The following is a 24,809-nucleotide window of genomic DNA, read 5'->3' on the forward strand; positions in this document are numbered from 1 at the left end:
CAGCTCATTACATCCAAGTGGGGCGAAATAGCTATTTATGTATTAAGAGCGTAATGCGCGACTTTAGCGAGCGAAAAAGTAGATTCTCCTCAGAAATAAGCTGTTTTACGAGGAGAAATTGAGTGTGTAAATTCTTTTTTTACGCGCAGTTGTAGAAAAAATGATTTAATATGGAATTCAGGCTTGGATACGAAGTAGAACTTATGACTAACTTGAAGTCACAATCGCACTTATTTTTTTAGTTCATAGAAGATTAATCCAAAACTGTCGTCTCTTTGTATAAATAAATTCAATTTTACAAAGAAATCTGACTTGCCTCAAATGAGATAAATTTTGATCCAGGATCTGCCAAGTAGGTAGTATTTAAGTTAGTTTAAGAAAGGTCATTAAATATAGTTTATATCAGGTAGGGTCTACCTAGTTCTCGGAAGTTCGATACAATTATTATAATTATTTGCAATCACACATTGAAAAAAGTCCAAGACATTGTGTAATTTATAAAAAATATATTTAAAAAAATCAATGGTGTATACATAAAACTCAAATCTCAACAGAATAATATAAGATATAATAAAATTTCAAATATCAAAGTTTGCTAGACATAATACAATTTTAAATATAAAAGTTTATACACATAATAAAATTGACGGTTAGCATTTTTCAGACTATATTAATAATACTGATGAATGGTGTTTTAGCGTATGACGTTGAGTCGAACAGTCATGCCTTTGGGCATGCGCGAAAGGATTTTCTCGCCCAAGTCGCTATTGACTTGAAACCAGGTGTACTTGTCGATCGGATAGACTTCTTCGAGAGGGACACGGAAGGCCATGAGCAGAGTGAGACAGAAGCCGTCATTGGTTGCCTCTGGCTTGCCGGAGTGCTCAACCGTCAGCACGCCGTGCGGTCTGTGACTGGGCACATCTGCGCCGAATATCTCCTGCAAATCATTCCCTCACTGGTTCACTCATACTAAGGTGCTCAACACCTCAAACTAGTATAAGAGAACAGTCATGATCTTGACTCACTAGCTAGACTCATTCTCTAGCTAATCATCTTGACTCACTAGCTAGTCATGCTCTATTTTGAAAAACTAGATATGAGTTATATTTTCTAATCTAGTTTTTCAAACTAGAACATAATAGTGAGTCAGAGAAACTTACTCATTTGAAAACTCGCAAGAGGTCAGATGTCGGAGCAGGAGGAGTCTGAATGGTCAGTTCCCCAAGAATCTCCCCATATATTCGGTTGTCATAGTTGTTTTGGTTTACAGAGCAATGTGTCATTCCAACGAGAGTGTCTTTTCGTAAGATTTCTAAGACTTCTTTTTGAAATTCCTCCCCTGAAACTCGTTCAGAGCCATAATTGGACAACGTCCTAAGTTAACACATTTTAGGAGTGTGAGAGGATCATTCAACCCATAAATTGAAATCGACGAACCAACAGAGATCCGGATAATGTCGAAGGAGTGAGGCAGTCGATTCTGCGTTCTCCCCGGCTCGCAAACATCTATGCGTTCTGGGAATTTTTGATACTAATCCATGAATATCTATGAAGCCTTGAAAAATTAATATTAGTAACATGTGGTATCAATAAGACTCAATGAATTTCTTAAGACAACTTTTCATCTCTCAAAGGTGGTAAAAAGATGGGCACACTCCATATTTTTGGCTTCATCCAATTTTCTGAAGGAATTATTTGAATCCCTGTTTTTGTTGATCGACCAAGGACCACGGCTCACCACAGATAAATACATTTATCGTATAAAACACTATAACCTACTAATAATATAATATTATGACCATGGAGAGAAAAAAATAGGCTGAGCCTGTATCATTTCTCTCACAATATGCGACACCATTGCTATCATTTGGATTACTACGCTGCTAAGAGTGAAGAGAAACGACCGGAATCGATTTAATCAGTCAATTTTTAATGCAGGTCGTCAGTTGACCGGAATAATTTTCAAAGCTACATGAAACAAGAATTGGGAATTTGTATTCTCAGGCAAAAAAAAACTTGTTTTTATTGATCTTTCAAAAAAGTAAGTTTCTCTGACACGCCATATATAATGAATTATAGAATATACCTGATTATTAATTGATTAAGAAACTGATAATAGGTCTGTTTCCAACAGCAGGAATTCTCTTTTTCAAATTTCAAGTTCAGGAGGCATTTTGTAGAATTGAATAATATTTTAGCCTATGTAGATTAACATTTTAATTGAATAAAATGTTGTATGTAAATCAAGTAACCTCTAGGACTCGAGAGATTGAAAGGGAATTGTCATCATAAAAGCTCAAGAAATAGCTATTAATTGAAATAATAAAATTGAATTTTTTGTAAAATGGAATTAACAGTCTGATTCTGTCGAAGTATTCCAAATCTTTATCAGTATTGGATTTAAAATTACTTTTTTGTGTATAATTAGAATCGTATATATAATTACATATTCTACTCTCGGTAAAGCACTCCAGGTTTTTCGAATCTTCAAATTTGAATTCAGAGTCCAGGGGTTACTTTTTGGAAATCAATAATTGCATGCCGAATAAAAGTTTAAAATTAATAAAAAATCGTAGTTGAATGAAGTCGATTTAATTAGAACTATTTGACTAATTCCTTGATAAATATTTTAAAACTTGATTTAAGTAGAAAAGTACATAAATAACAAAGGACGTAGGATCGTAAGGCTGTAAGTTTGAGGCGTATTGTGTAGTAGGCTATAATACGATACATAAAAAAGCAATGAATATAGGATTTAATATTAAAATTCTGAATAATTCTAAAAGCAATTTGAAGATGCCCAGCATGCGTTCGCATTGCAAAGCTGTGGCATGTATTGGATAATAAACACTAATTCTGAAATGTCAAAATTGTTGTAATGTAAGCTTTCGTTCGATCTATGTTTCACGATACCTGAATCAGCTTAGAATTTCTACTGTCTTGGGAACTATACTTAATTTTGGTAGCAGAAGATATTTACTCGACATTGATAAAGCCCGTCCATCTAGAACATGTAACTGCATTGAAAAGATATCACTTGTTACACTAACACTCCTCTCAAACCAAGCACATGACGTGATGCTCTCCTGCGAAGGAGGAAGTTTGCATTATGTAATAGATATTTGCAGATATCGAGCTAACTCACCATCATGAACTTTTTCAACGTTGAATGCAGACTCCTACTATGATTTATTTCGCATAACGGTAGATGCACCTCTGTTTTCTCTGAAAGGAGTACGTGAACCTTATTGCTGCAACAATAAAAAAGCAATTACTTTATAATAACGGATGAAAAATCCAAATTTGAAGTTAAAGCTGATGTATTAGAATACTTAAGAGGTTTAGAGCATTTAAACCTATTGTGCCTTTCCAAATATAACAATATTCTACATGACACATGACTGGATTTGAAATTGATCTGTTAAATGTTTCTTCGTTTTACAGTAAAGGTAAGAAAGTTCTTTACCTGGTATCCAATAATAATGAATGATAAACAATAGTTTAGATATTTTGAATAATCATAAGAGTGTGAATTAATAATTCAAAACTATTTGAATTATTATTAGAAATAATAGTTAAAAATTCATAGATTGCATAATTTGAAATTAAATTGTTTGAAAATTCAAACGTTTTCAACACAGTTTTGTGATGTTAAAATTCATTATTTTCAATCAATTTATAAAAATTGCCAATAGTCCTGTCAAGGATGGGTTATAGAGAGAAAAGTTTGGAAGACAATTTTTGACCCCGCAGTTCTGTTTAGGTTAGTAAGGAGGTAAACATATCAAAAGCCCCCACCCCTACACCTTGTGCTAAGGGGGTGAGGGTGGTTCAAAGGTACTATTTTTTGGTTTCTCGCATATAACACGGAAACTATAAATCCTATTGACATAACTATTATATAAAAAATTAAAGCTTACATAATTTCCTATATAATATTCATCTGACATTTTATTCCATATCTTCTCTAGTTTTCGAGATATCCGCTCTTAAAGGTGTGACATTTTTGAAAAAAAAACAGGTTTGCCTCCATTTTGTTCCTATTTTTGCTCTTATTATTTTTCAAAAATCGATGGGAAAAATCCTTGCTGATTATCAGCTCATAGAGCATTGAATTCTCTTTAATTTGATTTGTTATTTCACTATTCCAAGTTTTCCTTTCATTGTTCAATTTGATTTGTTATTTCACTATTCCAAGTTTTCCTTTCATTGTTATAGCAGCTTTAATAGAGGGGGTGAAATTTTCATTGCTGCAACAATTGATCGTTTGACAATGACATTTGAAGGGGTTGTCTGTGACACTATTTTTGACTTTGCAAGTTCATTTTAACTAGTTAGTTGGTGAACATAGCAAAAGTGCATCTTTATCCCCTATGTCGAAGGTGTGGAACCGCTGAGTTGACACTTGTTGCAGCAATGAAAATTTCACTCCCTTTATTAAAGCTGCTATATAACAATGAAAGGAAAACTTGGAATAGTGAAATAATACATCATTTCAAAGAGAATTCAATGCTCTACAAACCTACGATAAGCATAAGTTTTTATGGTGCATTGTTGGACAGTTATAACCTGAAAGAGCAAAACATTGGATAAAAAACTGTCATTTTAACAATTACACACCTCCAAGAGCCAATATGTCGGAAACTATTGTGAATATCACGAAATTCCACTGAACTGAGAATTTAGAGAATTTATCAAGCTTTATTTTGGAATAGTTTGTTATGTCAAGTCTACGCATTGTTTTCAAGATATGAGCGTGGAAGCAAAACTCTGAAAAATGCAACTTTTAAACCACCCTCACCCCCTTTAGCACAAGAGTTAGGAATGGGGACTTTTGATAATTCTCCTCCTAACTAGTCTCAACAAAGCTGCAAAGTCAAAAATTGTGTTCAAAACATTCCCTTCAAATTCCTTTGTCAATTGTTCTATTGTTGCAAAACTGGAGTTTTCACACTCAACACTAAAGCTGCTGCAACAGTTGTAGGGAAATGCGTAAAAGTGTGAAATTATACATCAAATTAAGAGAATTCAATGCTCTATGAGCTGATAATCAGCAAGGTTTTTTCCCATCGATTTAAAAAAAAAATAAGAGCAAAAATAGGAACAAAATGGAGGCAAACCTGTTTTTTTTCAAAAATTTCACACCTTTAAGAGCGGATATCTTAGAAACTAGAGAAGATATGGAAAAAATGTTAGATGAATATTATAGGAAATTATGTAAGCTTTAATTTTTTATATAATAGTTATGTCCATAAGATACATAGTTTCCGTGTTGTATGCGAGAAATCAAAAAATAGTACCTTTGAACCACCCCCCCCCATAGCACAAGGGGTAGGGGTGGGGACTTTTGATATGTTTACCTCCTTACTACCCTAAACAAAACTGCGGGGTCAAAAACTGTCTTCCAAACTTTTCCCTCTATACCCTCTTTTGAGCATTCATTGCCTGGACTACAAGCTTATGTAGCCTAGTTATTTGTAGCTTTGCAACTTTATTCTATTAAATATTTACCGGACTTGGATTCGATTTCCATCTCGTCTAACATTTATGTGTAGCACCCTTCACTTAAGGGACCGTGTCAAACTGGGCTGGCGACAAAGTGGGCCGACGACAAACTGGGCTGGTTTTCCAACCCAGTTTGCCGTTGCATGCACCGCCAAACTTGCACTCTGAGGAATGCAGCCCAATTTGACGGCGTGCAACTTTGGCGGTAGCCAACTTTGTCGTCAGCCCAGTTTGTCATCGTCCCTCACTTAATAGATTACCCACCCACAAGTAAAATACTTATGTAAGCATCAAACAATCAGATTGGTTTAGCTTTATGTAAAAAACTAATAATTTTTTTTGGAATGAAGAAAATCGCTAACCTAATTTTTGATCTGATGCAGACAACCAGTCGTAGAAGTAGCTTGGTGTGTGGCCTAATGCAAGGTAGGAGAGGAGGGTGCTGTTCTTGGCCGGTGTGATACAGCAACGCTCTTTCAATTATTTCAACTATGTCGGGTGCTCTCAAACTCAACTGCTTCACATCACCGATCCACTTTGCCTGAAATACAAACAATAAAAAACTTTAATTTCCCGAAGATCTCACAGATTAATCACAACGAGTTTTTTCGAATGAACAGAATTAATTTGACTAAGTAGAATAAGTTAAATTAGATTGAATAAGTGGAAATTATGTTTAAACAAGTATTTTCGAATGAACAGAATTAATTTGACTAAGTAGAATAAGTTAAATTAGATTGAATAAGTGGAAATTATGTTTAAAATTGATCAGTAAGTTAACGTGATATTGTGTAGATATCCATATCGAATTGAAAGTATCACAAACATTGTTTTATTAAAATAAAAACTTATCGGTTCGATTGTTAAAAAAAATCCGGAAATTTTAGATATTTTCCTCATATTAACGGTCTTGGCAGTTCTACGATAGGAAAAAGTTATTTAACATGAATTATAGGCAACTGAGCTCGTAGAAGATGAAATTATCTACAATTTGAAATCAATCCTGAGTTTCTATGATGTATCAGACTCGTTCTAGAATAGAAACTCTTGATTAACAGTAGAATCAGGAAAAATATGATAAAATCAAAGTCGCCATTTTAAAAATATTCTATAACGTTCGAATGGTATTGGAATCAAAAGTATTATTCATTGGCGTGGAGAGAGGAACACTCTTACACATCCTCATTAGATTTGGGAATTTTATCTGAAGTAATTCAGATGCATGATTTTGAACCGCCTTGATGATCCAAGAAGAATGATGTATAGTACGATGAGATCCGAGGATTGTATCAAAAAGTTATGTGTTTGAAATTTATCCTTGAGGTGTCCTTATGCGCGCCTCTCCACTTTCAGGAAATACTGAAATGAAATGCATCTAACGAGTAATTCTCATGAACTTATAATAGTAGCGCTCATCGAATTTCCATCTAGCTGTTTACCCTGTTGTCCATATTTGTCTTCGGGGTGATTTACAGCATTTAATTTGGATTTCATAAATTATTTTTACAGCATTGAATAATTTACTTTTCCTATTATTAATAAATTTCTTTTAATAATAAATTATTTTTCATTTCTGAAGAATCATAACTCAGTACTCATTTAAGATAGACAGTTCCGAATGATCTCATTTTGTTAAGAATTTTGTAATCTAAGAAAAGGCGAGAGCAAATTTTTCTGTCCGATTACTGGATTTGGCGGAAATAGTTGAGAACTGGAAAATGAACAGAAAATACGAGGTTTTTGGGCCACCCTATATCTTGCAAAGGGAAATTTTGCACGAAAAAATTGGTTCTGGACTTCTCTCATGTATCCAAATAATATATTAAAAAATCAGAACTATATTATATTGCAAGCACCAATGTATATTAATAGTAACTGGACAATAAAGTCAGAACCTGATTAAAAGTGGTTTACTATCCTTTTATATGATTGGACACAGCAGATAGCTCTATCCTTTTCCATCTTAGTAACGTCACCAAATATGTTGGTTATGGAAAAATATAATTAGTTGAACTAACAAAATATTTTATCTCAATTATAAAAATCTATTATTGAATCATGAGAAGCAATAGTTATTTGTGCAAGTAGTGCGCAAAGTGACAGTTTGCTGCACCAAAAGAAACGTTTACGCCCGAGCCGTAGGCGAGGGCGGAATGGTTTCTTGAGTGCAGCAGAGGAACTTTGCGCACGTATTTCACATTAAATAATTTTTCCTACAGTTACCATTGAATATGAAAAGTGGGTAATTATGGATAAAATGATGGCTGAAATCCATTAAATGTTTGTGTGTGTGATGCTGTTAATAATAACAACCTTAATTCATTTAAAAATTAATAATCCAATTGAAGTTGAAAATTCTCAGCCAAAGTTCTCATTTTTATTCATTCAAGAATCAGAAAAAATACAGATAAAACAAAAAATTCGCATTCAAAATACATGCCAACAGCTGGTTGGGATGGCTGCAAGATGGCTGAACCGACAAGCGCGCGACCTAGCGGGAAGAATCGTACCTAACTTCATTTCATCCAGCTAAAAACAGTATTCAGATATTCAGACTTATGGTTAACTAAAATTACCGAAAAATACTATAAGTAAACTAAAAAATATTTATAAAATAACATAGACAACAGAAAATATTTTATTGTAGTATATTCTAATGTTATTTTATTAATTTTATTGACATGGATTTCGAACGGTAATTATTTAACCTGAAAATTCGAATTTCATAATGTGTGTTTGCTACATTTCTCATTGCTTGGAGTTGAAATAATTATTACTGTCAATAGAAAATTAACATTATTTATTATTAAATGATGAGAAGTTATTATTTAATTATGATTTAGATAAACATTATTATTGTTTTGGATTTATAGATTGGGATTTTATCATAAATATGTAACCATACAGCCATTGATGATTCTTATCTAACCACAGACATTGTTACCAACTTAATTTTTATTTTCCTGCACTGGTGCTCCATATAACCTACTATTTTGCATTGTCATGCTGCAAATCTGGAGTATGCAAAGTACTCTTTGCACACTAGAGCAGAAAAGTGATTCATTGCAGCCTGCAATCAGTGCAGAAATGGTCACTTTTCAAGGTATCTGTTTGGAAAAATATATTTTCTTGACGAATAAAATGTAATTGATACTACTATCACGTTCAAACTTATTTTTCTAACATCCAAACAGTTCTCTTGATTAGTTTATTAGATGGCTTCAAATCATCAAATCGAATTATATCACAAAATAATGTGTAAATAGTTTTGATTATTACAACATCATCAATCAGTAGCATGTTTGCTGAAAGTTCACAGATGATTGGTAATAGTTTTGGGAGTATGGTATTTAAATCGCATGAATGTATGCAAATCGCAAAAATTCTAGAACTGTTTTGTTAAATTGAATTTCATGACCGACAATCACAGAATAACGTATGCACTATTTCGGTTGTTACAACATTATCAATCACTAACCTGTTTGATGTAAGTTCACAAATGATTGGTAATGGTGTTGCGATTATTGGTAGATTGAATTTTATGGCCGAAAATCACAAAATAACGCATACATAGTTTCAGTTACAATACAACATTATCAATCACTAACCTGTTTGCTAAAAGCTTACTAATGGTGTTGCGATTATTGGTAAAGCGAGTTTTATGGGGAATCTGACCTGGAGAGACTCGGAGTCAGCCTGAGCGGGGGTCTTGAGGGTTCCGCCGGTCACCCTGCCAGTCAGCACGAACCTAAACCATGCCTTGCTGGCACACTCCACCAGCACCAGAGAGGTTGGTTCCATCTCCATGCCTGTCTCCTCCAGCACCTCACGTTTCACTCCTTCCTTAAATCACAAAACTAATGCTATTAACATTGTAACAATTCAACAAGATTAATATGAAATTAGTACACTCATTACAAAAAGATTCACTTGAAACTGCCAGTATTAGATGAATGAGAACCGTTGAAGTTATTTATTAAAAAACTGACAGTTTGAAGCACTATAGAACGTTACCTTGTTCCAAGTTGATGAGTATGAAACAAATTACAAAACTGTTATGTCACTTGCTAAGTCCCCAAATATAAGAGCGAATTATACGCGACGGATTTTTATTATCTTTTCGCTCTTTGTCAATTATTACGAGCAAAATTTCGTTCTATACAAATTCCCCATAAGAGGCTATGCGTTCTTTAAGGAAAAAAATCGCGACAGAAACGCGATTGAAATTCTGTCAAGTTTATTCCGCCCGTAAAACTCGGGCATTAGACAGTAAAATAGATTTAATCAAATCATACAGATAGACCCAATAATTGATACAAACAGCTTTTGATAAAGTTCTGTTGAGGAATACCATTCGGTCTTGTTATGAGTGTTCACACAGAAAAAACTGAGAATGCGTAAATACTCTTATAAGAGCCATTGCTATTCTTTTTTCTGCCTATCAGAGCACAAACTAAATAGAATTCAAGGATTTAAGTTGGTTGAAGATGTGGGACGTGGAATTCTATTTAGCTTGAAGAGCAAGAATGAAGCAAATAGCGTAAGTTAAGGTCTAGAAAAAATAGGTACAGTAGTGGGAAATTTGAATCCAAGTAATTAATCGAACTGATAAATAATGTATTAAGAATAAAATTTACCTCTAAATCCTCTCCCTGCTCTATCCTGCCAGCAGGCAGATACCATTGGCCGGCACATGAGCTTTTGGCTTCCTGCATCATCAAAACTTCATTGTCTGAGTTGAACAGTACCGCCATCACAATGTATGTGACCGTGTTTCTTACAATGGGCACATAATCTGATGGCGCAGAGGGTGTAACTCCTTGAGCAACTGCAACAAATAACAAATCATTGAATTGAATTCAATACACTGAAAGTTAATAAATAATATAGCTAGCAAAGTAAGAAATAATGTTGGGCTATGAATATTATGTTGAAGAATGTTGAATATTATGTTTATAACCTAAATTTGATCTAAGCCTATCTTATTGCATTGCAATATTGGGACTTATCACTTCTTTTACCGATTGGAATCATATTTTGAACGTGTGATGAGTTCTGTATATCATTTTCGAAGGAAAATTAATCATAATTTGAAATAGGCCTAGCCAAGGTAAATATAAGTACCTAATTTAAAAAAATACATCTCGAAAAATCACTTTTTTCTACCTTTGGACGCCTCGTAGACCACTTCCAAGGCTTTTTCTGACCATTTTTTGGGAACCACTGATCAAAATATATATTTTATTTAGAAAGATCGTTTTTCATTTCATCGTATTTTGTAAACTAATTTGTTGGATTTGACCTAAAAACCTGGTTTCAAAATATTTTCTGTTGAGGTATCTGTCGTCAGTACACATGAAATGCAATTGATATATTAGTTTCCAGTTTGAATACCACAAGAGCAGTGGCTAAGATTTAATACAGTAGAGCACTTATTATCCGGACTAGTTGATGATGCATGACAGTGTCCGGATAACTAATAATCTGGAAAATCGATTTTAACTTGATTTAAACCTAGCTCTCAAGTTAGTGTAGACGGTTTTTAGCAACTAACCATTTTTTATATCAACCAAGGGACGTCCGGATAACCAATGTCCACATAATCGGTGTTCTACTTATTAAATATGCTATGAATAATTGGATTCATATGTTATGAGAAATAATGCATGTTTAATTCATAAAGTGGCACTGAAGCTAAAAAAATATCAGCTCTTCCACACTTTTTATTCAAGGTTGTGTATCTTGGCTGGCAACTATAAAACTATGACCTGGTTGAACATAACATTTCAATAATATTCAACCGAGTTTAAGTGCTGATTAAAGACGCATTACACTTCTCTGATTGGTGCTTGTCGCATTGCAATTTACCGGCATTTAATCACGATTATAATATTTGATTATTTTGTGCAACCAAAAGTATTATTTTATCGTATGCTATCTATTTCCATGAAAAATTCATCATCTTCCAACGATTGATTCTATGAGAAAATTGATAACCTTGTTAAAATAAAACATAAAACATTAACATGGCATATTTCAATAGTTTATTAATAATATTTTGGAGATTAAAAACTATCAACTTGAAAAAAAAATAATATTGAGATATTTATTATGAGTTATTATATTTGATAAGTTATTATAATTTGCATTTATTATGTTTTAATACATTAACTAATCATGAACATAATATCAAATTCAGATCAACTTGAGGAAAAACAAAGGTATTCATTTTATATTATTATCTGTAATCACTAATATACAGTCGGTAATCATCAAGGTTGCAATAGCTTTATTATTAATGAATTGAAATCTTCAGCTTCTCAAAATCCATGTAACTAACTACAAGACAAATCATTACAAAAGAAAGCAATAAACTATACAATATACAATGCAATAATGAAATTATTCTGCACAATGAAACATTAGAAACTACTTCCCCAAAAGAGCAAGCTCAAGCTTGGTTTGAATCTCGTTGGAAAACGGGATTATCTGGACAATTAAGATTATAGTACATTGAAAAAAGTATGACTTGCAATAAACCATTATGAATATCTTAAATTGAGCTACAAATTTTATATTATGGAACATTTTTTTCGGAAAACAGAAACAAGATATCATATTATGAGGCGGAAATTCTCTGCCTTTTTATGGGAATGATTTCCTAATCGATGGATGTATGATAAAATGTGATAGGACCGAGCGAAGTGAGGTCTAAGATTCAAGTCGACGGTTTTGCATTTCTCTTTATGTTTATATGTTTTTTGTTCTTATGTTTATATTTATGTTCCGAATTTACAGCGAAACGCGGCAATAGATTTTCATGAAATTTGACAGTTATGTTCCTTTTTGAATTTCACGTCGACGTATATATATAAGGTTTTTTGAAATTTTGCATTTTAAGGATAATACAAAAGGAAAAGGAGTCTCCTTCTAACGCCAATATTACCGTAAAAATCAGACTATAGAATTATTTATCATAAATCAGCTGTCGAGTGGATTATTAATTGCATGCGTCATTGCTTCTTCTTCTTCTTTGTCACTCCCCAGTATGCCTTTAGAGCGTTGGGGTAGCCTCAGTCCATTTCCTCCATGATTCCCTATCCAACGCCATTCTCTTCATCTCTGGAACAGTCTTCCCTCTTCTCTGTCCTATCTCCTCAATCCTATCCTCATATGTTGGACGTCCTACTGCTCTCCTTCCTTGCACTCTCACATTAACATACTATTTTGTTTTGCAATTATCCCCCATTCGCTGTACATGTCCATACCAGCCCAACTGCCTCATTTCTATCCTTTCACTGACATCTCTCATGCCCACTTCTTCCCTTATTCTAGTATTCTTCACTCTATCCCTTCTTGTCTTTCCAACAATTTTTCTATGGCACTTCATTTCTACTGTCCTTATCTTGTTTTCATGAGATGATTTCATTGGCCAGCTTTCACTTCCATACAGCAAGATAGGTTCAATTTATATATTTGATTCTTAATCTTTTTATCAAGTTCTCTTTTTCCAAATATACAATCTTTTGTTGCATAATAGGCGGCAGCTCCCTTTCTCACTCTGTTGAGCACCTCCCTTTCTATTTTCCCATCCTCTGAAAACACTATACCAAGGTATTCATATTTCGCAACCTGGTCCATCTCCTCCCCATCCACCATAACTTGCACATTTTCTCTCATTCCCTTCGACACAACCATGACATTACTTTTCTTCACATTCAGCATCATTTGCCTCAACTTCAACTCCTCTGCCCATTCATTTACAGACTGTTGTAATTTTTCTCTAGTGTCGCAAATAAGGACAATATCATCAGCATACAGGAGAGCTCTTGTGCCAATTGGTCTCATATTCCAGTATCCCACCAGCATATTTTGTGTCCTTCTCTTACATATTTTGTGTATTTCATCCATTACTAGTATGAACAGCAGTGGGCTGAGGCTGTCACCCTGTTTAACCCCTTTTTCCATTTCAAACTCCTCTGACATTCCTCCACCCGTGCGGACCCTTGCCACCATTCCCTCATTCACACTAATAATAGCTTTAATTAGCTTAGTGGGTACTCTCTTTTTATTGAGCACATTTCATATTAGCTTCCTTGGAACTGTGTCAAAGGCAGCCTTCAAATCCAGAAAGGCCAAATATACGTTCCTTCCATTCTCCAGAAATTTTGAACATATACTTCTAAGGGACGAGATATGCTCCTGAGTCTGTCTGCCGCCTGGTCTAAATGCCGCCTGTTCATCTTCCAAATCTTCTTCCACCACTTTGCGCAGCCTTTTCTCGAGTATGCTTGTATACATTTTCATGACCACCTGGGTTAAGCGTACAGCTCTATAGTTATCACATTGAGTGGTGGGACCCTTCTTATGAATTGGGATAATATTCTTTCTCCACTGCATAGGGACTCTTTCTTGCAGCCATGTATGGTTGATCAAATCCAATAATTTATTTACCACGATATCCCCTCCCCATTTAATTAATTCTGGTGCAATACCATCCTCTCCTGCTGCCTTCCCAACCTTCAGTCTTTTAATTGATTCTACTACTTCCTCCCTGCTGATGACACTTGTTATTCCATCTATTTCGTTCCCTATTTGCTCAAAATCATGTCGATTGTCCTCATCCTGGGCATTGTCCATCTGAAACTTACTCTCATAGTATCTTCTCCATCTATCTAGTACTTCCTCTTTTTGTGACAACAACCTTCCTTCTTCGTCCACTATTGTTCTGACTTGCTTCCCATATTTTCCTCTCAAACATCTCACAACTTTCCAAAATGACCGTCCATTATTCTGTCCATGCTTGTCTTGTAAATCTTGACCAAAATCTTGCCACGATTTCATTTTTGCTAACTTTACTATTCTTTTTGCATCATTTCTTTTCTCCACATATATTCTGTATTCATCCTGTCTTTTAGTTTTCATATACTTCCTGTAAGCTTTCTTTTTCTCTCTCACTTTCATCTTAACTTTCTCCGTCCACCATCTTGTCCTCTTTTCGAACCTTCCCAGCCGTCTCTCACCACAAACTTCCTAAGCAGCACCTATTATAGCATCTTTCAGTCCATTCCAGACGTCATCAAAATCATTCTCACTATTTTGCATGTTTTCAATGCGGGCTGAGAGCTCTATTCTATATCTTTCCCTGCTGTCAATACACCTCAGTTCTTCATGCTTTATTCTCGTGTATGCTCCCTGCCGTTCCATCTTCAAACCCTGTGTCTGCCACCAGTAACCTATGGTCAGTGTCAAGTTCAGCTCCTTTGATGACTTCAACTTCCTTGACAGCATACCTGAGGTGGCCCTGATACAGTATGTAATCGATCATACTCTCAGCCTCCCTACCTTCTCCCACGAATGTGATCTGATAAATTATTTTGTAAATGAACCAAGTGTTGCCGATGAGAAGATTGTGTTGTGATGAGTATTCAATCAGTCTCTGCCCATTATTATTCTTCACTCTTTCACAACCATACATTCCCATACTTCCATGACCATCCTCTTGATCTAATCCAACTCTTCCATTGAAATCTCCCATCACCACCTGCTTCCTTGATTCTTCAGCCTTGATGGTTGCTCGATCCAGTTGCAGCCAAAAGTCATCTTTTTCTGCCACACTTGCATCTTCTGTTGGTCCATACACTTGAATTATGCTTATTTTCTATTCTAGGTCAAGATCTACTCTGATTATTCTAGGACTTACAGCTTCCCAGCTTCTAACTCTTGTGTTGGTGTCTTCACCCATGACTACAGCAACTCCCCTACTAGCTCTTCTTCCTTCTGGAATTCCTGAGTAGCGCATGACATATCCTCCATCCAATACTCTTACTCTCTCTCCTACTGCCTTTCTTCTTGTTTCACTCAGACCCAACACCTTAATTTTATATTTTTTCATCTCCTCCACTAACTCAACTTCTTTTCCTGTGAGAGTTCGAATTTTCCATGTTCCAAATCTGATAAAATAGCGTTTCCTTTTATTCCGTTTTTCCAGTCCTAATTCGAGGCTACATGTTTTTCTCTGAATCCAAATCATCCAAAGTGTGGGGGAATAGCCCAACGACGAACATTGCGTCATTGCATGCAATTAATATCTCAATGTGTAGAAAATCAGGTGTTATGTGGACTTGCAGTGAGGCATGTAATTGATAACTTGAAGTAGCATAGTATTTTCTCCAACTTTTCTCTGTTTTCAACTCTGTAAGCTTTTGATGATAGTAGCATAGCTGTTTACATCAAATTATTATCATTATCGATACAACAACCCAAACAGCCATTAGTCGTTTATACACCGATATCTCGCCAACACGATAGAATTTACTCTGATGGACAGTATTAGAGGAGACTGTGGTTTATAACTGCGCGAAGTCTACTGTTCACAGAACTACTAGTTAAAATAGGATATCACCTGCTATTTAAGAAGGGGTGACAAAATTGTTTGGTATCACCTGCTGACGGGGTGACCACTTGACGCAAGCGAGCAAGGTAATACTCTTTCGTGTACGTGTACGGTCCCGACAGGATGGAACCTGCCATTCCAGTAGGTGACATGCTGACGGGGGGACAAATTGACAGTAGCAATACATTTTCGCTAGGGAATAAGCTGTCGCCTGTGCTCAAAATGTCGAGGTGACACCCTGTCGCGTACCCATTTGGAGGACCTTAATGACTTTCAAATGCATTATATTTTCAAGAGTTAAAATGTGGTTACACCACGAGTTTTCCTGTTTTTGTTGTTTTTTTTTAATAAGTTACTACCTACAGCCACAGGAAATATGGAGGGGTACATATTATAATCTTTCATTATTCGTTTATGCTATAACTTTCCAATGCCTTCAGACTTTTAGACCAACTCAGTGCCTATTTTCAGGAGAGCTCATCTTTTCACCTCATCAGTTTGGATTCCGAAGGGGGCGATTTACCACAGATGCTGTTCGTAGCTTGGTGGAGTCTATGCTGGCGGAAGTGGAGAATAAAAACTTAGTAGCATCAACTCTGTGCGGACTAAGAGCTTTGACTGTGTTTATCACTGTATATTGATGGAAAAACTCAAGAGATATGGAGTTAAAGTTGTGGCCCAAGTTGCTGTAGGATTATCTGGCTCATTGTAGACAGATGGTGTCAATTGGTGGTGCTGTATCGGATGCTCGGAATGTGTGCTGTGACGTGCCTCAGGGTTCTATCTTGGGTCCTCCCCTCTTCATCATATTAATCAAGAACCTCAGGCTGGATGAAAGTGCCCTCATATTTGCAGATGACACAACCCCAGTTGCCGGAGATAGAGGTGCTGATCCAGCAGTCCAAATATCTGCCCAATAGTTGGAGGTTGCCACTTATTGGTTCCCGGTGAACAGATTTGCTTTGAATGAAAGAAAAACAAAAAAATCTGGTGTGGCGCACTCACACAACTTTCCTTGCAGTTATGAAAATTTATCACCTGACGCTAGTGTTCACGCACATCTCAAGTCTACTATATTCAAAGATCCAAGCCAGCTGGTGAACGCTGGAGACACACGAAGTCTGCTATCTCTTCATAGTGAATGATTTAATAGAATGAACAGTTGCCAACAGTTTGCAATTGAAATAATAACATTTTCTCGAATTTCGAGCTTATTTCCAATTTTAGGAGAAAATGTTACTGAACATCAATTGTAGAGATTTTCATGCTCAATCTTTTCCACCTCAGCCTGAATGGGCTGCACCTCTTTTTCTGAAGCCTGATAATAGGGAATCTAAAATCAAACTTTGCATTGATGGGACAGAGCTCCTGGAATTTTTACAGATATGAGACTTGTGGCAGTTGATAGAACTTATCAATAACTATTTCAGGTATGAATTTGATCAAAATCGTTGGAGCCGTTTTCTAAAATCGCAAAAACCCTTTTTTTGACAACATTTTCGCCATTTTAGCCGCCATCTTGAATTGCATTTGATCGAAATTGTTCGTGTCGGATACTTATACCGTAAGGACCTTAAGTTCCAAATTTCAAGTCATTCCGTTAACTAGGAGATGAGATATCGTGTACACACACACACATACACTCATACATACACACACACACACACACACATACAGACCAATACCCAAAATCCACTTTTTTGGATTCAGGGGACCTTGAAACGTATAGAAATTTAGAAATTGGGGTACCTTAATTTTTTTCGGAAAGCAATACTTTCCTTACCTATGGTAATAGGGCAAGGAAAGTAAAATCTATTCTGCACACTAATAAGGAATCCACTAAATTTTCAGGATTGCAGTGTGAAGCTACTTGGATTTATGATGGATACCAAATTGACATGGGAGCAGCATGTTGACATATACTGCAAAAAACTGTCAAGAATTACATATCTGATGGAAAGTCATGCTTCCCTGGAGCACCTGGTTACATGTTACCATGGCCTCTTCCACAGCAGTATAAATTTTGGCATTGAGCTTTGGTATCATGCAGGTGGCTGCAAAAAAGTCCTACTCCTAAAAAATAAAATCATCCCAGTCAACGTCTCGTCGGCTGAAACACAGTACGCCAATCTTAATTGAGAGACAATATTGTGAAAGTCGTTGTTTAGTTTGCTTTTACTAATGAAAAATTGCTCGTATATATTTTGGCATACAAGACATTTACACAGCTGCGAATCAATGAGGATTGCTATAGAAGAACTGGCAATAGGGACTACTGAATATTTCAAGATCTAAACAGTGCAAATACCAAGAGGCCAAAATAAAAAATGCAGCAAAGTAGTTTAAAATCGAATTACCAATAAACTGGAATAAAAATAATTATCAATGTGATACTAGCTTTTCCACCTTACCAGTATGTTAAATTAGTATTTATTAAGGTAAGTCAATATGCTGTAGTCAACCTGCAAGTAACAAAATATCACAACTACGGTAACCTACCTAATATAAACTGACAAGAAAATCAAGCATTTTTATATTCACAAAAAATAAGCTTGGCACTGTAAAATTGAGTTAATATATGCAAATAATGCACCATTTTTATAAAAAGCCTACCTGTAGCTTCATTCTGATCGGCCAATGTGAAATCGCATAAATCAGGATTGTCTTCCAACGTAGATCCATTCAACAATCTGTTTATACTATTTTCTATGACATCCATTGTTTTGAGATTCTATCTTCAAAGAATACAGATTTCAAAATCACTACCATAAGACAGAAAATTCAAAATTCAGGCATGGGAAAAACATTTGTTTGCAGGTAAACGTGAAAGAACACTCCAGCCCAGCAGAAAACTGAATCTGAAATAGAAGAATTTGAAGAATTTTTTCATGACATCATCTGATTTCTGATTTGACACTGCCGGTGGCAGTGTAATTAGGATATTGTAATAACTCACTTTATATCAGGAAATAATTGAAAAATGAAGAATACTTTGAATTTAAATAATTGAGCTCAACAAAACATTGAATACAAAATAGACGTATTAAAAAAATATTGGAGATACCAATAATAATTGCATCTTTTAAAATCTAGTAGGCACTGTTAAAAGCGGAACATACATTTAACAGCTGATCAATATTTTGATGTAGTGAGAGCGGTGAGGAGAGGAGTCATCTTTATAGGTTAGAATTATTGTAAAGTCATTAAAAAATGATTATAGAAAAATAATTTTAGTGATAGGATATCAAATTAAATACTTATACATTAAATATATAATTTTTTAGCAAATTTTTCTCAACTCTCAAATTTATCTTACATTTTATGTTTGAATAAATGAAAATGTAGTAGTTTTCTGGTAAAAATACATGTTTATGGTTTGATGGTTTTATTTGCGATGGAGAATATTTTAAACAATACATCTACAACCAACTCTGTAGAAAGTAATTTTAAGATGACCGAAAAATCAAAGTCTTTTTCAACATTTGGCACAGCTTTAGCTTGTATAACTGGTAAGTCTTATTAAAGTTAATGGTAGGTTTTATTTTTAATTAACTTCTATAAAAATATTTTAATTCAGTAATTCAGTAGTCTCCATTCATGACCAGCACTTGCTGGATAGATTGTGTCATGAAAAAATATAAAGCTATAAACTTTATAACGAGACTGAGATCAAGATGGGAGGCCAGTAATAGATACACTCTAGATTACAACTATAAAATTTTGGACACAGACAAATTTTCCAAGGAGCTCACTAGTGAAATGGCTGCTTTGACTTTAAGGACAAAAACTAGGAAGCTGACAATAGCTTGTATTTATAGGCCAACATCTGGAAATACCCTAGAGTTTTACGAATATATGGACAGGTTCTTGACACATATCATGACAGGTAATGGTGACATAGTGATAATGGGGGATTTGAATGTTGACTCACTGCAAAATTCACCCAATTTAAAGAAACTAAAAAACATTTTAGCCCAGCATAACTTGGAAACACTACAGCTTCCACCAACGAGACAAACATCTAACTCTGAGACAAGCATAGATCACTGCATTACAAACCTGTGCAATCCTAAAATAAAAGTAATCGATAATGTAATATCAGACCACAGGGGAATAGAATGCACTCTTGATGCATCTATAAGCCGCAGACAGGACGATATGGTGAGCTTTAGACGACTGAATCTTGAGAACATGGATCTGGTGAGACTGGCACTCCAAAAGGAAGACTGGAAGGAACTTATGGGATCAAAAACAGTGAATCAGAAGTACAACATTTTTGTAGAGACCATGCTATACCACATGAACTGCATTTGCCCCTTCAAAGCAGGAAGAATAAACAGAAAAAAGACAAGACATTTTGAAGTTACAGGAAGGATAAGAGACCTGAGACAGAGGCTACTTGATACCAACACCTTATACCAGATGACCGGAACCCACGAACACAAGATCAAATACTCACAGTCAAAGGAAATATATGATAGGGAAGTCAAAGCAGAAAAAAAGAGATACATAACAGACAGAATAAAGCAGTCAACAAATCAAACTAAAGAAACATGGAAGGTAATAAATGAGGAACGAAAAATGAAGAAGAGCACAGGAAATGACGTACTGAGTTTGGTAATGGGTAACAAACTAGAAACAGACCCTCACACCCTAGTGGAATATTTAAATAACTACTTCGTAAATGTCGGCCAAACCAGTATTCAAGTGCTAACTCCACCAAATTCTTATCTTGCCACAAACCAGGAAAACGAGGCCCTACTGGAAAGGTTCGAGAGCATATCAAAAAGAGATCTGATTGACATTTTCCTAATGACCAAGCATAAACACTCGGCGGGAATAGATGGGATCCCGGGAAAACTGCTCTACCACTGTCGTGACGAAATTTATCACCCGATTCTACAAATAGTAAACTCCTCTATTGCAGAAGCAACAGTACCAGACTACATGAAAATATCACTTGTCTATCCAAAGTATAAAAAATGATAAAACAAATATAGAAAACTTCCGACCAATAGCAACACTGCCTACTTCATCAAAATACCTGGAAAAAGCAATATACCTGCAAATTCTGAATTACCTGAAACAAAACAACAAACTACATCTTCACCAACATGGATTCCGAAACGATAAGACAATAGATACAGCCTTAGCAGACCTCTTATGTTTTGTCACACAAAACTGGGAACAAAAGAAAAAGGTATCGGCAATCTTTCTAGATCTAAAAAAGGCCTACGACAGTCTAGACTGGAACATTCTAAAAACAGAAATTTGCAAAATAGGAATACGAGGCCAAGCAGGGAAGTGGTTCTGTGCTGGGACCATCATTATTTCTTATTTACATAAACAGTTTGCCCAAACAACTACCAATGTTTTCTAAATGTATTCTATTCGCCGACGACACAACTTTAATCATAAGTGGAAAAGACCAGGATGAACTACAACTAAATTATAATACTACCATAGCTTCAACAAAAACAGCCCTGACAAACCTCAAACTCAATATAAACACATCCAAAAGTACAGTAATATATTACAATACAAGATCAGCAACCGAAAACCAACTAGATACTGATGAAGAGGTGACAGATACAGATCGATTCTTGGGAATTACACTTGATGCACACCTAAAATGGGATAAACACATTGAAAAGTTGGTAGGTAAACTATCCTCAGCCCTCTATGCCATCAAACGTATAAAGGCAATAGCTGACAAAAAAACTGCTCTGATTGCTTACTACTCGCTATTTGCATCACACATGGGCTATGGAATAATAGCATGGGGAGCAGCCCCGCAGACCTACATTGTGCAAGTATTAATTCTCCAAAAGAATATAATAAGAATAATAAATGGTTTACCACACGATACACACTGCAAACCATACTTCATACAGGATAGGATCCTCACTGTAATATCTCTATACATACTTAAAGCAATAATACATATAAAAAAATTCAAACCAGACAAGCCACACAGAAGAAATATCCACGAGCACAACACAAGAAGAAAAAATGATCTTGAAATTCCCTACAACAGACTACAAAAATCACAAAAACAGCCAGATTCCTCAGGGTGTAAATTTTTCAACTGTCTACCGGATGACCTCAAACAAATTGAATGTTAAAACCAATTCAAAAAGGCTCTCAAAAAGTATCTGACTGAGAACCCTCTGTATTCAATACAAGAATTCATGGAGCTAAGCGCTCAACGGAGATTCCGCTGATACCCTGACCTCACCCTCCTATCTTACCTGACGTGCCCCTGATCTCAATGATATAGGTGGTAAAAATAAAAGTAAAAGTAAAAAGTAGATCTCAGAAAACATTGGATTGACTCTTCATCCAGGGAGTAGAGAGCCAGACTCACAAGCTTCTCACAAAGTGCCTTCTTGAAGATGTTTTCCTCCTGTTGACGGAAATACACCGGCATCCTGTTGTAAATCTTAAGTGCATGGACAGGGAAGCTATTATGAGATCGAGTCAGTCTGGCCTGAGGCAAATTGATGACATTCCTCCTCCTTGTGAAGTGACTATGTACATGTCTCTTGAAAGGTAAATCTTCAACCGGTAAGTTATAAACGAACAAAAAACAATACGGTTAAAAAATAAATAACAGTATATTATAATATTTACAAATGTAAGAGTTATAATATAATAAACTTGTTTTAGAATTATTTTCTATTTTCATCTTACAATTTGTAGCATATCACGTTTACATTGAATAGAGTACTAATTTGGTATTTTTCTATTATATTTTAGGTGGTGCAGCCGTGTTATTGACTGTTATCAGTGCACCCTTTGTTTCACCAGCTCTACGAAGAATCTGTTTACCCTATGTTCCTGCTACAAATGCTCAAGTGAACAATGTACTGGAAGCACTTGTTGGTCGCAAAGGCCGTCTTATTGATTTAGGTAGTGGTGATGGACGAATAGTAAGTACAGTTTACATTACAATTCCTTAGCGATGGCTTGAGGCGCGTGAATAGAGCAGCCAAGGTTAAAGCAAATACTATTAAATTCACTAAATTTTATTATTCATTTGATTTTAGTTAAAATTTTCGTTTCCAACCAAAGTATAACAGTCGTGAGGCCCATTGACGGCCTCAATACGTAATATATATTAAGGCCGTCAATAGGCCTTACGACTGTCATATTATATTCCTATTTACGACAAAAATTACATATTCAGGCGAGGTGGAACCTTCCCGCAATGGACTCCCACAAATAAAAGCCATAAGAATGTACTTGTTTTATTGGATTTCCAAGTTTTCATGAACGTTCTGGCGTCAGAAGAACTGGAAGTGTTGCTACTATATTGGTTTACGATTCATATATCTAATAAATCATCGAATCCAATGAATTTTATAGGTTATGTGCTCCAGCCACGACGGCTTGATACTTACTTGATACTTGATGTCTGGGTCGTTGACTGGGGGTTCCAGATAGACCGCGTCGTAGTCGTGCATCCAGCCGGGTTATCCGACAGGAAAAATCTGGAAGCTCTTCTGATTGCTTGTCAATCGTGTTCGTGGAACTTTCAGGATCCTTGCTGACCGTGTATTGTAGTTGTGAACCTCATTCCTCCTTTTCATTTGTTCATTATTCTTCTATACATACATCAATGCAACGAAAATATATTGGCTGTAAACAGTCATTATTTGAAGCTTTCTGAACAGCGGCCTGCAATGTTCCAAATGATTGGAGAGTATCCTGACGACGCGCAAATAATCAATTCATAATGAGTTGATTCGTTATTTTTTTAGGCAGTATTATATATTTCAAATATATTTATCTAGCCTATATAATAAGAGAGAGTAGGGTTGTGTTTGTTCGCATCAAAACATGTCAACTTGTGGATTGCATACCGGAAAAACTGGAATGATTTAGATCTCCAAATTTTGCACATAGATTCTAAAAATATCAATCTTATGCACCTCGAAGCCCAAATTTCAATTTTCCTTCTAGATTTTCCGTAATTGATGATAAAATTTCATTTATGGGACATACGATTTCATACAGCGAATTCACCAAATCATATGATAGAAATTAAAAAAAAACAGCTATTTATTATTGCTTTCTACCTGATTCCACTCAACCTCAATAATATTGTTTTGATAATTGATAAATATTTTCAATAATAATATTATTATTGACCGAGAGAAGTAAGGTCTAAGTTTCAAGTCGACGGTTTGGTATTTCTCTTAATGTTTAAATGTTTATATGTTGCGCATTTACGGCGAAACGCGGTAATAGATTTTCATGAAATTTCACAGGTATGTTCCTTTTTTAATTGCGCGTCGACGCATATACAAGGTTTTTGGAAATTTTGCATTTCAAGGATAATATAAAAGGAAAAAGGAGTCTCCTTCATACGCCAATATTAGAGTAAAAATCAGACTATAATTATTCATCATAAATCAGCTGACAAGTGATTACACAGATGTGTGGAGGAGCCAGTCTATTGCTGTATTTCCCTAAGGTCTATAGTTTCAATCAGGTACTTGTGGATGAGAATACTGCGTGAGGTCTACTGTTCACAGAACTACTAGTTATACTTATAATTATTATTAATATAATTGACCGAGCGAAGTGAGGTCTAAGATTCAAGTCGAGGGTTTGGCATTTCTCTTAATGTTTATATGTTGCGCATTTACGGCGAAACGCGGTAATAGATTTTCATGAAATTTGACAGGTATGTTCCTTTTTAAATTGCGCGTCAATGTATATATAAGGTTTTTGGAAATTTCGCATTTCAAGGATAATATAAAAAGAAAAAGGAGCCTCCTTCATACGCCAATATTAGAGTAAAAATCAGACTATAGAATTATTCATCATAAATCAGCTGTCTAGTGGACTATAATACTACCCGTTCAAAAACATCGAACATCTTGAAAATGTATCTTTC

General features: G+C 35.3%; 2 protein-coding genes across 2 annotated transcripts; one reads left to right on the top strand and one right to left on the bottom strand.

Annotated features, from left to right (window-relative positions):
- Positions 1 to 491: 491 nt before the first annotated feature.
- LOC111051479 (8-oxo-dGDP phosphatase NUDT18) lies at positions 492 to 19,036 on the bottom strand. The gene is made up of 6 exons (XM_022338003.2): positions 18,518 to 19,036; positions 10,146 to 10,336; positions 9,184 to 9,351; positions 5,871 to 6,049; positions 3,149 to 3,254; positions 492 to 940 (listed from the first exon to the last, which is right to left on the bottom strand). The coding sequence occupies exons 1-6, from the start codon at positions 18,621 to 18,623 to the stop codon at positions 695 to 697; spliced, it is 996 nt and encodes a 331-aa protein (XP_022193695.2). The 5' UTR covers positions 18,624 to 19,036; the 3' UTR covers positions 492 to 694.
- LOC111056718 (ATP synthase subunit C lysine N-methyltransferase-like) lies at positions 19,035 to 23,991 on the top strand. Its single transcript, XM_022344108.2, has 2 exons — positions 19,035 to 19,413; positions 22,664 to 23,991. The coding sequence occupies exons 1-2, from the start codon at positions 19,284 to 19,286 to the stop codon at positions 22,864 to 22,866; spliced, it is 333 nt and encodes a 110-aa protein (XP_022199800.2). The 5' UTR covers positions 19,035 to 19,283; the 3' UTR covers positions 22,867 to 23,991.
- The last annotated feature ends 818 nt before the right edge of the window (positions 23,992 to 24,809 follow it).

This window comes from Nilaparvata lugens, chromosome 6 (assembly GCF_014356525.2).
Source record: "Nilaparvata lugens isolate BPH chromosome 6, ASM1435652v1, whole genome shotgun sequence".
Classification (NCBI taxonomy): Eukaryota; Metazoa; Arthropoda; class Insecta; order Hemiptera; family Delphacidae; genus Nilaparvata; species Nilaparvata lugens.

Bases quoted from the DNA above. Each gene is read 5' to 3' on its own strand.
- LOC111051479 (XM_022338003.2), bottom strand. From the start codon at position 18,623: ATGGATGTCATAGAAAATAGTATAAACAGATTGTTGAATGGATCTACG. The intron at 10,337-18,517 runs GTAGGCTTTTTA...TATTTGTTGCAG, and splicing joins CGATCAGAATGAAGCTACAG to TTGCTCAAGGAGTTACACCC. The intron at 941-3,148 runs GTGAGTTAGCTC...AATGATTTGCAG, and splicing joins CGTTGAAAAAGTTCATGATG to GAGATATTCGGCGCAGATGT.
- LOC111056718 (XM_022344108.2), top strand. From the start codon at position 19,284: ATGGTTTTATTTGCGATGGAGAATATTTTAAACAATACATCTACAACC. The intron at 19,414-22,663 runs GTAAGTCTTATT...ATTATATTTTAG, and splicing joins AGCTTTAGCTTGTATAACTG to GTGGTGCAGCCGTGTTATTG.